This window comes from Tachysurus fulvidraco, chromosome 8 (assembly GCF_022655615.1).
Source record: "Tachysurus fulvidraco isolate hzauxx_2018 chromosome 8, HZAU_PFXX_2.0, whole genome shotgun sequence".
In the NCBI taxonomy this organism is placed as follows: domain Eukaryota; kingdom Metazoa; phylum Chordata; class Actinopteri; order Siluriformes; family Bagridae; genus Tachysurus; species Tachysurus fulvidraco.
The window spans coordinates 18716947-18731489 of NC_062525.1; the positions used below are offsets into that span (position 1 = coordinate 18716947).

Sequence of the window (14543 nt, forward strand, 5' to 3'; positions counted from 1 at the left end):
TTTTTTTCCTAGCTCGGGTAAGTCCACAGGTTAAGAAGTTTATTCTATGGAAACTCGATTTCCATAATAAGATGAATAGATATGTGTTCTTGCTTTGAGGGCTAAACGAACATACTGCAGAACCGTCATCAGAAAGAAATGACGGCTACACAAAACAAACAAACAAAATTGATTTATTAAGTCCTACAGAAAAAAACAACAACTATTGGCTAAGCATTGTGTGGCAAATGAGTCCTCTCTCACCCAAATTGCTAGCTGCCGTATAAGAAGACCATTCTATCTTGTCTTTTCTTCCTCTTTTTCCATCTCTGTAAGCTATAATTAAAAGCCCAGTTTCGTCTTCCCTTGTTCAGTGTATAACGCCTCCTCCTATCCCTTGAATTCATCAGCTCTGTATGAGACCTTTCAGCTCACCATGTCCAAGTCACACAAACACACAAATAATGATGCACAACACAGGTGGCTAGTTTAATGAGCGGATAATGGGCCAAGCTGACGGTTTGGGTGGAAAGACAGTCACACACACACACACACACACACACACACACACACACACACACACACACACACACACACACACACACACACACACACACTTACACTTTCCCCTTTAATGTAAGCATGTGACCTTCCTACAAACATGCTCAGGAGCCTCTGACCCAACACTGAATAAAAATAGAAGCTGTTTCCTTACCTCCTTCCTCTTCCTTCTTTCCTTTCTTGTCTAACGATCTGACATGGCCGAGGACATCATCCCATCTCCTCCCTTCACATGAGCCTAACAGGAACTCTGTTTAAATTTCTCTTATTTCTTCGTGCTTGATATCCACATGCCATATATTTAGACGTATATATTTACATGTATGTACTTCGATTTAATATTTCCAATTTCAAAATATTTATGGTTTTATCGATCCACTGTGTGTGTCAGTGTGTGTGAGATTCGTGGATTAATGAAACCATGGTTGGAAAGGAAAAAAAAAAACAATGGTTTGAAACAATGAACACAAAGACGACATGTCTAGCAAGAGGATGTGAAGTGGGTGCGGTGTGCTCTCATGCTTCGAGGAACACTTCCTCTCTATTGTATGAGATATCTCTTTCCACAAAAACACACACACACTTCTCCCAAATATTTTCAGTTTTATGTAAGACAGGAAACCATCACTGTTTACTCACATTGTCTTGGAGAGTTGGAGTCTCAAGATCTGAGAATCAAGTGCATCAATCAGCAAACTGCTGAATACACACTTTAGTTACATGTATACCGTATATAAAGCCATGGTTCTTCTAGCGAGAGCCGAGTTGTCCCAGGGGTTTGTAATCTATTTCCAAAAAGTCCAATATTTTTTATGATTCTGGAGGTCTCGATATCAACTACTATTAAAATGTTGTATAGCTGTTTTTTTTTTTTTTTTAGCTATTTTGAGCTTAAATATCAAGACAAATATAAATATATAAATATCATTAACTTGCATGTAACTGAAATTTCAATACAAATAGGAAAGTATGTATTAAAAAAAAACGAACAATGAAATGATACGGGATATTTGATCCAACAAAATTGGATTTGGTTCAGGAAAATTTAGGAACGATAAATAATTGCTAATGGCACGATTAAATAAAGGTGTCTTACATATTTATCTGATGTGTCTAGAATTCTAATATTTGAGTTATTTTGATTAAATAAATGTATCTTGTAGACTAAAGTGTGTCTGGAAATTTGTTTTACCCCATATGAGGTCCTGTAATGCACTTATGTCTGAATGGTCCCCGAAATAGTTTATAAGCTCGTTATATAAAGGGAAACACTCAGAGAATAAAAGATAATATAATGCCTGAACTGACACATGACTGAATTCTGAAGTTTCCACTCGTCATGAAACTTGAATAGAATGAGATAAACAAGTGTGAGATAAACATGCAGCTGTAAACACATGAAAGGAGATGGGTTGGAGCAGCAGGGTGGCGTTGCATGCTGGTCTGTGTCCCATTCCCCTCTGTATACTTGTCCACTCCTCTTCCTCTCCTCATCTTGCTGCTCTTCCTGCCCACCCTTAGGTGGGGGAATAAGCAGTCTGGCTCCAGTCTGGACCCCTACGCTGGTTCCTCAGTCCTGGACACTGTCCAAACCTGGTGGGAAGGAACGACTGCAGTCAGCATCCAATAGTCTAGAGGAGCTCAGGACGCACACAAAGCAAGTGATGGATCAAGGACAAGATCTAATTTCCTTTATTTTTTTGAATAGTCAGATAGATAGATAGATAGATAGATAGATAGATAGATAGATAGATAGATAGATGGATAGATAGATAGATAGATAGATAGATAGATAGATAGATAGATAGATAGATAGATAGATAGATAGATAGATAGATAGATAGACAGACATCTGTAATCAATGCCTCATGGTAAAAAAATAAATATTTTTTGAAACTAAACCAAAGATTTTCAGACACTTTTGAGTGACATTTCAACAGAAATATAACTGAAAACTTAACGTAAATGTACATTGTATGACTTTGACCAATTACGTGTACAGAACAAATTTTAGTCAAGGCTGTCATCAGGAATAATGACAACAAGAAGTTATACAGTTGTATGGGCATTTAAAATAGAAAACAAACAAAAAAAAACTATTTGCATTTTATCTCACCCAGACATTACATAATTAAGCATTTATTACAGAATTTTTTAAGATGTGTAGTTCTTAAAGATTCCAGATAAGCTTTGTAGAAAGCTGCTTTGCCTTTTCCTCTCATCTTGTCTAAAGCAGTTTGAAGTACAGAGGCATTGCACAGCTTTCATGTCACCATGGTAACCCTGTCCCTTTGGGGTACTATTGGTGTGTGTGTGTGTGTGTGTGTGTGTGTGTGTGTGTGTGTGTGTGTGTGTGTGTGTGTGTGTGTGTGTGTGTGTGTGTGAGTGAGTGAGTGAGTGAGTGAGTGAGTGTGTGTGTGTGTGTGTGTGTGTGTGTGTGTGTGTGTGTGTGTGTGTGTGTGTGTGTGTGTGTGTGTGTGTCCATTTGAATTCATCAAACATACTTTGTTGTGCCTTGGTTTGCCCATAAAGTAAATTTAAAAGCTTAATCTGAAAGTAAATATAAAAGAAGAATATCTGCAAGTAAAATAAGAAAAAAATGATAAAACTTAAAGGAGGAAAAAAAAAACCTGGTGAAGAAAAAAACACTTAAGGTGAAAAATAAATATCGTCTGAGAATCACGTGCAACGACATCAAACTTGTTCCCCACAGCAGCCATTTTCCACAGGGAGCCGTTTCTCCAACTCCACTGCAGCGATTTAGTATGTTCGACAGTGTGGGTGCCCATGGGAGGCCTTCCACTGGCTCTCAATGGCCTTTTTGTTGGGGAACACTGAGCCATTTCTGCTCCCACAGAAAGCCCTGGATAATTTAGTGTGGATGCCAGAAAGTCTGAGCTCACAGAATAACAACAATGGCAAATGTTATTGCTCCACCTTAAGTTGTGGAAAAGAATCAGAAAGAAGGAGCAGAGCTTAAACAGCCATTGTGACTGATAAAGACTGAAGTCAAACAGACATTTCTCCCACAAAGCTATGCAGCTTCTAGAGATTACCGGAGATCAACACGATTAGTCTACAGCAGAGGTTTGGTCCTGGAGAACCTTCTGTCTTGTATATTTGAGTTTTTGAGTCTTGCTGCTTCCAACACACCTAATCACAATATTCAGCTGATTAACAGCACTATCTGAGTGTTGGTGTTTTAGCACTGGGAAAACACTCGAATGTGTGGAACAATATATACCGGTCCGTATACAAGCACTGTTGTTGTTTTTTTTTTTTTTTTCAAACTGTATTATTATTATTATTTATATTTATTACACATTTATGCACTTTTCGTTATTGGAATGTAATTGTTTTTCTCCTGACGTTAAGCAATTTGAATGCAAATGTTTTAAGTCAGCTCTTGACTGCCATCTAGTGTTTAAAGCCCAATCAAGGCTCAAGAGATGATGATGATGATAATAATGATGATGATGGTGGTTGTGGTGATGATGTGATGATAGTGATGATGATGGTGATGATGATGATGATGATGATGATGATGATGGTAGTGGTGGTGGTGGTGGAGGTGATGATGATGTGGGTGATGATGATGATGATGATGATGATGATGATGATTATATAATATATTATACATATTTTCAGCTATTTAAAACTTTAATATCTGGATATTTGCATAAACAATGAAAGAAAAAAAGGCCAGAAAAGCAAAGTCAGGTTCAGAACATATTTAATACATTCTGTTTTTTATAAATGCTTGAAAGTTATCAAAAGTATCCCAAACAATGGACGTATTTGTGTTACACTCATGTTTTACACTCAACTGTGTTTGAAGGGGACAACCTCATGCACGAACTGTCGTGAAGTGTCGTAAAGTGATAGTAATTCAGTAATGCAGCAAAAAATAAATAAATAAATTTAAAAAAGGCGAACGCTACATTTTCAAGATGATACATTCGATTTGATACTAAGACTAAATGATGCAACTGACTCATTGGATTTTTAGAACAGTCTCCACCTGAATTCTAGAGCGTCTAACCCGTATCACGGGTTCATTTACGGCAGTGCGATGCCCTTCCATACCGTTTTCCGGCAGCACAGCGTGGTGGAGGTCAGACATGATGTTCCATATAACCGGCGATCAAGAAGAACTCTTTTTTTAAATACATAATCAAATACCCTGCGTTGTGATTAACAAGAAGAGTTATTGGCTCGGGCTATACAGTGTATTAAAGGTAGTGTCACCGCCCCTAGTAAAGGAGTCTGACTAATTTACTCACATAGCTTTAGCTGTAGCTACGTTAGCATCAGTGTCACCTCTTCAGGTTAGATAGATTTAGTCTGTCATTGTGGGGATCATGGATAACAGTGCTCCAGCATCTGGTGCTTATAAAGGAGGATTTGGTGGCATGTTTGGTGGAGGAGGTTCTGAGTTTTCTGGAGTCCCACGTGAGTAAAACCTTGTTTATTTTCACCTGCTTAAACTGACACCATGCGATTGTTTTGTTAGCTAGTCAAACTTTCAGCCTTCACGTTTTTCCTCCTGTCTAAAAGCAGGGCTGTCAAGTGTCACGCATTGAGAGTGACAGTCACGCATTTGGGTCTTTCTGGCTATTTATCATATATTTATTTAATAAGCCGCAGCACCCAAAATGTATCAGTCCGCACCGCTGTCTCTTAGTCGAGCCTGACACTTATCAGCCAATCAAAAAAAAAGAGGCTACACAATAGCCAATCAGAAAATAGCACTATCTGGGTAAGATTTAACGCAACAACCAACTAAAAAACATTTATTAGAGAGGATATTTCCGATGGTCGGTTTGAACAAAACCTCATCACGACACAGCTTGTCTCTGGACGGGACATTGTCCTCAATTATGACCCTAAAAATATCTGGACTTGAGCCGAACTGTTTTAAATGGAAGCAACATTACAAATGATAAAGGAGTCCAAAAAGGCAACAAACACTTACAATAAACAACACCAGTCATAATCTCTCTCTCTCTCTCTCTCACACACACACACACACACACACACACACACACACACACACACACAAATAAAAGGAGATTTGGAGATGTCATGCTTGCCTGTCTTCAAAACTTGAGAGCCCTGCTAGAAGCATGGTGGAGAATGTGGAGTGTTTTTTATGAAATCCCATAATTCACTGGTGTCCATAGCCTGTTGATCACGTCATTAAAGATGATCACGTCACTTTGGTGACATTTAAAACTCTTAACACATGGACACATGGTAAAGTGGAGATTTTTGTGCGTGTTTCATGCTGTTCTTTTCATACCCAGTGAGTGGAATGAACCCCATCTCACCCTACCTCAATGTTGACCCTCGCTACCTTGTGCAGGTTTGTGCATTCAGTCATTTTCTGCATGTTTTTTTTATTTAATTAATTTATTTTAAATGTGAATGTTAAATGTGATGTTTTTGAGACAAATTATTTTCGATTTATATTAATAAGCCTGCAAAACACTGACATACGTAGTAAAACCTGGGTTTTCTATCTGCCTCGTCTCTCTTTAGGACACAGAAGAATTTATATTGCCAACTGGAGCAAGCAAAACACGTGGGCGTTTTGAACTAGCTTTCTTCACCATTGGAGCATCCTGCATAACTGGTGAGATGCACTTTTGTCTGGCCCGGGTCTTCGATGTTCACCTGCAGGAACTCTGGTATTTGAAGGATTGTGTCTAATGTCTTTTAGGGACCGCTTTCGGAGCACTGAACGGGCTTCGTCTGGGCGTGAAGGAGACCAGAGATATGGCATGGTCAAAACCCAGAAATGTTCAGTAAGTGTGGAATCTTGACCGTGCACATATCGAATGATGTAATGCTGAAATAGGCTCATAACCTTAATCTTCCCAGTCCCTATTGTCCACTGATTAATTTGAGTTTTCAAACTCATAAATTGTGTAGCTGAGGTGGTTTTAGTGAAAGGAAAAAAAATATAAACTACATAATAAACTTGCTTGTATATCACCTTTTTCTTTTCGCCAAATTATTTGAATGAAAAAGAACACAAGTGCATCTGAAGAGAGCAATTAATGAAGTAAAACACATTGTTAATAAAATCGTCAATGTATCGATATAATATAAAGGGACTAATACTAATTTTAATCATTACTGTATTAACAAGGTGACTTCATTTAAATGTACATCTATATTGCACACGGTTATTTGAGGCATAAATGATTGTGCTTTTTATGATCTTTGTTTCTATAGTTTGGACAATACATGCAAATTATTTTTGAAACAAATTGTTCAGATTAATAATAGTAATAATTAATTAATTAGTAATTAATTAGTAATACCTTGGGATACAAGTTTAATTTGTTCCGTGACCTTGCTCGTATCTCAATTTGCTCATATCTCAAAGCAATTTTCCCCGTTTAAAAGAATCGAAATCCCATTAATCCGTTCCAGCTCGCAAAATTCCACTCCAGTTGTTTTGTTTGTGTTTTGAATATGAAAAATGTACAGTACCTGTATTTATAAATGACAAATAGTGTATAAAAACATATAGTAATAAAAGAGAATGTTAAAAAAATTAACTGGTTTTACTTTACGGAAGATGCGTACGGAGGTTGAGGGAGGAGTAAACAGGCGGAGGAGTTAGGAGGAATTACACCTTCACTTTCGTTCACTTACTCGCTAACTGTACACTCTTAATGCTACTTTACACTTAAATGGAACTTAACTAAACTTCACTAAAATTAACGAACTTAATTGAAATTCTCCTAACTTAACTGAACTGCTTAATTTTCTTCATCGCTTTTCGCTTCACTAGTTTTTGCCTTTTTTGTCACTCTTTCCTCACTAATATCTGCCGGTCGTTTTAATAAAAACCTGTCGGCATATCGGATACGGTGCAGTCGCACAAGTTCAAATTTTTTAACGGATCCAACGCTCAAAACGGATCCAACAATTACGGATCTGCAGATGGTCGGCGCCTTTGTGACTCTCCATAGGAAATGAATGACTTCCGGTTTATCGGCTGTCGTCTGTCGTGTGCGGTGGTGAGGCGGCTTTAACCGAGTGAGACGCGGGAAGTTGAGGCAGGGGAAACAGAGCACACGTGGTTGTTCTGGATCTTTGTTTCGACGGCGGCGGATCGGATGCTCGTATCTCAAAAATTTGCTCGTATCTCAAGGCAAAAAATTTGGTCGAATCACAGCTCGTATCTCAAAAAATACGTATGTCAAAGCACTCGTATCTGGATGTATCACTGTATCCTGTGTCTGGACGAGACATGCAGGTGTGGAAGTTGGATTTTTTGTTTAAGGAGCATTATTATTATTAATAATAATAAAATGGAAAAGCTTTCTAATGTACTCACATTCTTCATTAACTCTGTGTGTTATATTTCAGAATAATAAACATGGTCACACGACAGGGAGCATCATGGGCTAACACATTAGGATCAATAGGTAAGACATGTGAAGCGATGCATTATAATGAGAGTCCTATAGATTGCATTCACAAGCACTTAGGGTAAGGTACATTTACTAAAATCACCCGGTCTCTCCACAGCTCTGCTGTACAGTGCATTTGGTGTGGCTATAGAAAAGGCCAGAGGAGCAGAAGACGACATTAACACAGTAGCTGCTGGGACGTTAACAGGGATGATGTTTAAATCCACAAGTGAGTGAAACGTAAAAAAATCAATCATCCATAGAAAAAACACAAACATAAAGAGTGAGTGATTCTTTTCATGTAAATATTTAGCAATTTTAGTTGTTCTGGTATTTCTAATTTGTGTCTGTCTGTGTCAGGTGGACTAAAAGGAGTTGCCAGAGGAGGTCTTGTCGGATTAGCCATGTCAGGATTATATGCCCTCTACAACAACTGGGATCACCTTAAAGGCACGACTCCTATACATTATTGAAGAGGACCTTGAGACCAAACCGTGGACATTTTTATTTAAAGCCCATGTTCCATGTTCCACAATAGTGTGCAACAGAATGGCCAAATGTCTGAGATTCTCGGACCACCATATTTATTATGGGCTTCACTGAAAGGCGTACAAAATATTTTCTGAGATATATCATCAAAAATCAGGAAAATGAAGTCGCATTTTTTGAAATACTTATATATTTATCATCATATTAGACTGTTTTGTACTGCAGGTCATCTCTGGGCTGACTGAAGCACCATCACGATTAATTTCTTGTTCCAAGGTTAAGACCATGAATATACAGTATATATATATATATATATATATATATATATATATATATATATATATATATATATATATATATATATATATATATATATATACGCATTGTAACTCTAAACGTTTTTACCCATTTGACAGATTTCAACATGCCGCTTGGGTCATGGTATAGCCAATATCAGGAGAGAAGTTCTCTAGCTACGGTTACTGAAGTCTAGCCTGTGCTCTGAATTTCTCTTTTGTGATCACATCTCAGCCGTTCTCTTTGTAACAGTGTAGAATATTCCTATTCAGTGTAATGTAATAACCTTCCAAATATTAAATACAAAATTTAAAAATGACTGCTGTTTGTGCTAGCATGAGCTATTCATCTCAAATAAGCTTTAATAACAAGGCCTCTTTTATTATATTATACATGTGCTTATCAGATGTGATACCGTGAGTAGGTGTGGTGCTAGATATTTCACTTTGTTAATATTGTAATAGCACAAATGTATTTACAACGTAGGTAAATTACGCTCCGTAAAATGTCGTCCCACCCGGTGTGTATTTTCACGTCCTAGAATGTGCTCTGGATTCACAGAGAGTCCGGGATCAGGATTTTAGAGCAGTAACAGAAGACAAATGAATTGCTGTTTATATAAACTCTAGAGGGGGGGGCACGGTGGCTTAGTGGTTAGCACGTTCACCTCACACCTCCAGGGTTGGGGGTTCGAATCCCGCCTATGCCTTGTGTGTGTGTGTGGAGTTTGCATGTTCTCCCCGTGCCTCGGGGGTTTCCTCCGGGTACTCCGGTTTCAAAAGACATGCATGGTAGGTTGATTGGCATCTCTGGAAAATTGTGAGTGAATGAGAGTGTGTGTGTGTGCCCTGCGATGGGTTGGCACTCCGTCCAGGGTGTATCCTGCCTCGATGCCTGATGACGCCTGAGATAGGCACAGGCTCCCCGTGACCCGAGGTAGTTTGGATAAGCGGTAGAAATGAACGAATAAACTCTAAATGAAGCCGTTACTGATTATTTGTACACTGGCTGTTTCAGGGGAAAACCAGAATGTCTGGTGTAAAGTTGTAGCTTCTATTTAGAATAACCTTTTCTTGTTTTTCTCTAGTGTTCCTAAACACAAAACCTTATTTGATCAGACCGTAGTCGCACGATACAGTTTTTGTTGGCATTTTTTTTAACCAGAAAGTAAGCCTAAAATATATATTTAGTCTGAGAGCAGTGAGACCTGGCACTATTTAAAAAAACCCCAAAAAAAACGGATTTTTCTGTGTTCTTATTTTTCCAAGCAAACTAAGAAGTATACTATGTGTTGTGATATTTCTTATATCATCTTTGGGGAACACTGAGAACAAAAAATAAATTTCACAGGCTGTGAAAATCCCAAATTACATTAATAACAATCCCTGCAGGCTTTTTAGAGCAAATTGAATTTATTTTTTAATGTGAATAGACACAGACATGAATGTTATTTTATTCATTTTAAGTTTTATGTGTTTAAAAAGAGCAGAAGATGGCAGCCAACAAGCCCATAAAGGAAGTAAGGTAAGCTCTTAAATTAATGCACTGCCAGGTATTATAGACAGTCGACAGCTGTAAACCCCTTAGAGTTGGACCTGGTGGTCACCGATGGCAGGGAGATCAGTGGAAAAAGAAGTCCCTGATGCGAGTAGCCTCAATCCAGGGGATGTAAACAAGAGTGCGAGTAAAGACGCTGGGCTTATTTTCCACCGTGCAGCCGATGGGGCCGAAGCTTACTATGCCACGCACTTCCCAACGATCCTCACCCACCTGACACATTAGAGGACCACCGGAATCTCCCTGGATGGAAAAATCATTTTCAGGTTTAATTTTCTGTTTACAATTAAGATTTAAGCTCGAAACACTTTTAGTAATAGTAATTTTCCATATAAACTTTCAGAAATCTTTTCTTATAAGCCCCATTGTACAGGAATTTTATACAATTATAGTTCTGTTTAACATAAAATAAAGTTTAAAGATGTTGAAACATGGTAACTGTGTTTATGCAGGTCAGGTCCTTACTTTCTAAAATAATTCGGTCCATCACAAGTACTCCAGTCTATAGTACATGTGACAGTTTGTAGTGCATATTTGAGATAGAGCTAAAATGTACCCAAAAAGTTTTTTTTTTAAGTCTTTATATTTTAGAAATAATTATTCAATAGATATTGTTTAATAAACTTTACCTGGCAGGCAGCAGGAGGTCCCTCTGTGTCTCTGAATCCAGCACAGATCATGGACTCCCTCACACGATCTCCCCAAAACTTCTTCTGCCGGCATGTTTTGTGGTCGATGACAGGCAGACGGGCTTGGTTCAATGACTCGGCCAGTGACACGTTATCTTTCCCACCTGAGATAGACAAAAAATACACACAGCCCCAAATTAACAGCACATCCACCGTCGTAAGCATTTATGGCCTCTGTTGAATACTTGATCTTCCACCTTTTCCTTCCTAAGGAGTAATATTCTAGTTGTATATTAGTAAACGAGAGGTAAGGTACCTCGTGTGTCCCCCCAACCGGTCACCCAGCAGTAATGGCCAGGTTTTAAGTTGGTCTGCTTGCGCGGCAGGCAGGCGTAGCGGATAAAGTTACTGGGTAGAATGTCTGTGCCTGCTTTAACCAAAGCTATGTCGTAGTCCAGTTCACTGTGCAGAGGGTAACGAAAATTCTCATGTCTGTAGATTCTCTTCACAGGGAAAATACGCTCGGCTGCTTCGGATTTCTTCAGCCGGTGCTTCCCCAAAACAATACGCCAGTTACCTGCATCTTCAGCTTTACCCCTATGCAATGTGATAGAGAGAAAGAACTGATCATGTCATGTCAGTCGTGGCTAATCACGATCATCACTGGTTGACTTATTAATATACTCATTTCACCTATTAGAAGAAGAAGAAGAAGAAGAAGAAGAACGGGGGGCATAGAAGCCTTTATTATCGCCACATATACATTACAGCACAGTGGAATCCTTTTCTTCACATACCCCAACTGAGCAGGTTGGGGTCAGAGTGCAGGGGCAGTTATGATACAGCACCCCTGGAGCAGGGAGGGTTGAGGACCTTGCTCAAGGGCCCAGCAGTGGCAGCTTGGCTGTGTTGGGCCTTGAACCCCTGATCCTCCAATCAACAACCCAGAGCCTTAACCAGTTGAGCCACCACTGCCTCAAAACTGGAGAAATTAGAACATGTTAATTGACTAAATAGAATTAATCTGGCTTTAATCCTTACTTCTGGAAGCAGTGGGCTGCAGTGAGCACCCAGTTTTTGTGGATCAGGGTTCCACCGCACACATGGACGTAGTATTTGCTGCCTCTGGGACGAACCTACAGTATAGTGTGACAGATTGTAGAAGTCCAACATTCCAGTATCATTTAAATCAGATGTTTTTAATGAATTTTAGAAATCTAAAAACTCACCTGCAGTGAGACCTGCCATGGCCATGAGTGAGGATTGGCCTCATTGCCTGATACAATGCGTTCTGTGGTGTGTGGTTTGAAGTGAGCTAGGCCACAATCTTTGGGCCAGTCTATAAAACAGAACAAAACATCATTAACCAAACTGCATTTAGAGCCTGAGAACCACTCTCTGTATTACTTTAAAGTGGTAAACTATATAACTTAATGTAAAGCACTGATAGCTGCACAGCTCACCCAGGTGGAGGATTTTGTGCTGTTGGAGACGGCTGGGGTTGAAGGCTTCTGTCTCCAGCGTAAGACCCAGCAAAACCAGAACCACAAGATGTAGCAAAAAGCTCCTTTGTGCCATCATCGACAGTTAAATAAACAGTGCCGTAGCTCTGGAGAACTAGCATTTATATCATACCAAGGTCAAAGGGTGCACATTGTGCTGGCTCCAGCCCTCTGTACCTGGACAAAAAGACTACAATATACCTCAACACTGGATTGTTCTGGTGAGACAGAGGGGGCTTTTGTAGCCTCCTGACCCTGAGCAGCATGAGAGTTCCATCAGCACTTTTAATAAACAATCTCTCTCTCCAGGGCAAAACAAAATACCCAGAATACTCTGTGCCTCCTCCTGCCAGTCAAACCTTAACACTCGCTCCAAAAATCTGGTGACTTCCAAGTGAACACATGATGATTTAAGCTTAAAGCTGAATCAGGAACCTATAAGCTCACATGCTTAGTCTTTGTACATAGTTTAGAGAAAAGGACAATATATGTTGTTACAACGGTCAAGTTTCAAACCATTTGGGAAATAACACTCTGAATTCAAATGAGTGCAATAATGCTGACATCCAGATGATGACCAGTGATACGAAATGTTGGTGAAAATACAGTATATTGGTCATCTTATTTGATGTTTGTGTGAGATTTGTGTAAGGGATACGAAGTTAGTTAAGGGATAGTAAGTTAAGAGGTTTTGTGTGTGTGTGTGTGTGTGTGTGTGTGTGTGTGTGTGTTTGCTTAAAAGAATTTGATGATAGGTGCTAAGATCAGTGGTTAAAGCACTGAGCTACTGTTGAGTTTAAATCATGGTAAAATCAAGCAGCGATTGTCGGGTCCTTGAACAAGACCCTTAATCCTGAATTGCTCACTTGCATTATGTTTCAACTGTGTGTGACTTTTTGTAGAAACTGACAGACAAATGAGGTAAATGTAAATGTTCCTTGAGGATCATGGGGTTGTGAGCTGATGACGTGGCATTCATAGTGCTGTCCGAGCCTTACTGTAGATTTAATGTCAGGCTGCACCTCGTGTGTTTTACCAGCAGATGGCGTAATAGAAAATGTAATTCGGGTTAAAATTAAGTAAAAAATAAAACTAATAATTATTTGATAAATAGAAAAATAACAGTAATGGTAGTCCTAGGTGCCTGTCGTGTAAATACACCGGAGGTATGTAAATATTAATTAATAATAATTCTTTAACAGTGTAATTGATAGTAATAATTATAATTAACTGCTATTGTTAAAGTCGGTATATGTAGTTAGCCTAATTGATTGCGCAGTTAAATTCATTTGTCAAATAATTCTAATTAGTCACACTAGTGTGTTCCAAAATACGCTCCAAAAATCACTTTATCATGGTCGAGGTGGGTCTACTGACTTTCAATGACAGCAATGCAGACAAAATGAGAGAATTCACCCCAGATGGGACACAAGTCTGTTATAGAGCACTAGGCATACACATTTACACACTTAATCAACCCACCTGCATGCTTTAGGGAGGTGGGAAAACCATGTGTTAATGGGAAAACCTGCAAGATTTGTTCTGCAAATCTGCAAAAACTACCACCATGATGCTTATGAAACTAATTTCATTAAAAAAAAAAATCTATGGAAAAGATATCTGAATCATTCAACATTACATACATAATTGGTTGGAGTTGTTGTTGAATGTGATAAACGTTTGAATGGTTCGATTATACTGCAATCATAAGAGATCTGGATTTTTCCTGAAAGAAGATACATGCTTTAAAGAGATCGAGAAACCTTGATGTAGAATCATATGGTTCATCCGAGGATTATGTTTCGATCCTGTGGAGGAAATTCTATTCTATTAATCAGAAATAATAGTTCAAGTGAACTCTTTCCTAAGTTGCAGAGAAGAACGCAGCAGAGTCCTGTGGAATATCAAATATATTTATTCAATACACTTGCAAGTGTTAAATCAGTCGGTCCCGACCTAAGTCTGAACAGAGTGAGTTAGTTTACTTGTAAAGCAGTTCTGTAGATGCTGGACCCAGGGTTCATAATTATGTGTCTGTGTGGCGTCTTCCACTGATCTTGTCATCCTCTAATCATGTCGTTGCACAGGCAGGGCGACGG

The 14543-nt window shown here is 38.8% G+C and overlaps 2 protein-coding genes across 2 annotated transcripts; one reads left to right on the top strand and one right to left on the bottom strand.

The window, feature by feature from the left end:
- The first annotated feature begins 4613 nt into the window (after positions 1-4613).
- timm23a (translocase of inner mitochondrial membrane 23 homolog a (yeast)) lies at positions 4614-9075 on the top strand. The gene is made up of 8 exons (XM_027140359.2): positions 4614-4992; positions 5847-5905; positions 6082-6175; positions 6263-6347; positions 7927-7985; positions 8089-8199; positions 8331-8777; positions 8838-9075. Exons 1-7 carry the CDS (start codon positions 4902-4904, stop codon positions 8441-8443), a joined length of 612 nt encoding a protein of 203 aa, XP_026996160.2. The 5' UTR covers positions 4614-4901; the 3' UTR covers positions 8444-8777; positions 8838-9075.
- Positions 9076-10234: 1159 nt separating this feature from the next.
- zgc:112285 (uncharacterized protein LOC561476 homolog) lies at positions 10235-12914 on the bottom strand. Its single transcript, XM_027140660.2, has 6 exons — positions 12406-12914; positions 12172-12281; positions 11984-12078; positions 11259-11539; positions 10943-11106; positions 10235-10556 (listed from the first exon to the last, which is right to left on the bottom strand). The coding sequence occupies exons 1-6, from the start codon at positions 12521-12523 to the stop codon at positions 10377-10379; spliced, it is 948 nt and encodes a 315-aa protein (XP_026996461.1). The 5' UTR covers positions 12524-12914; the 3' UTR covers positions 10235-10376.
- Positions 12915-14543: the final 1629 nt, after the last annotated feature.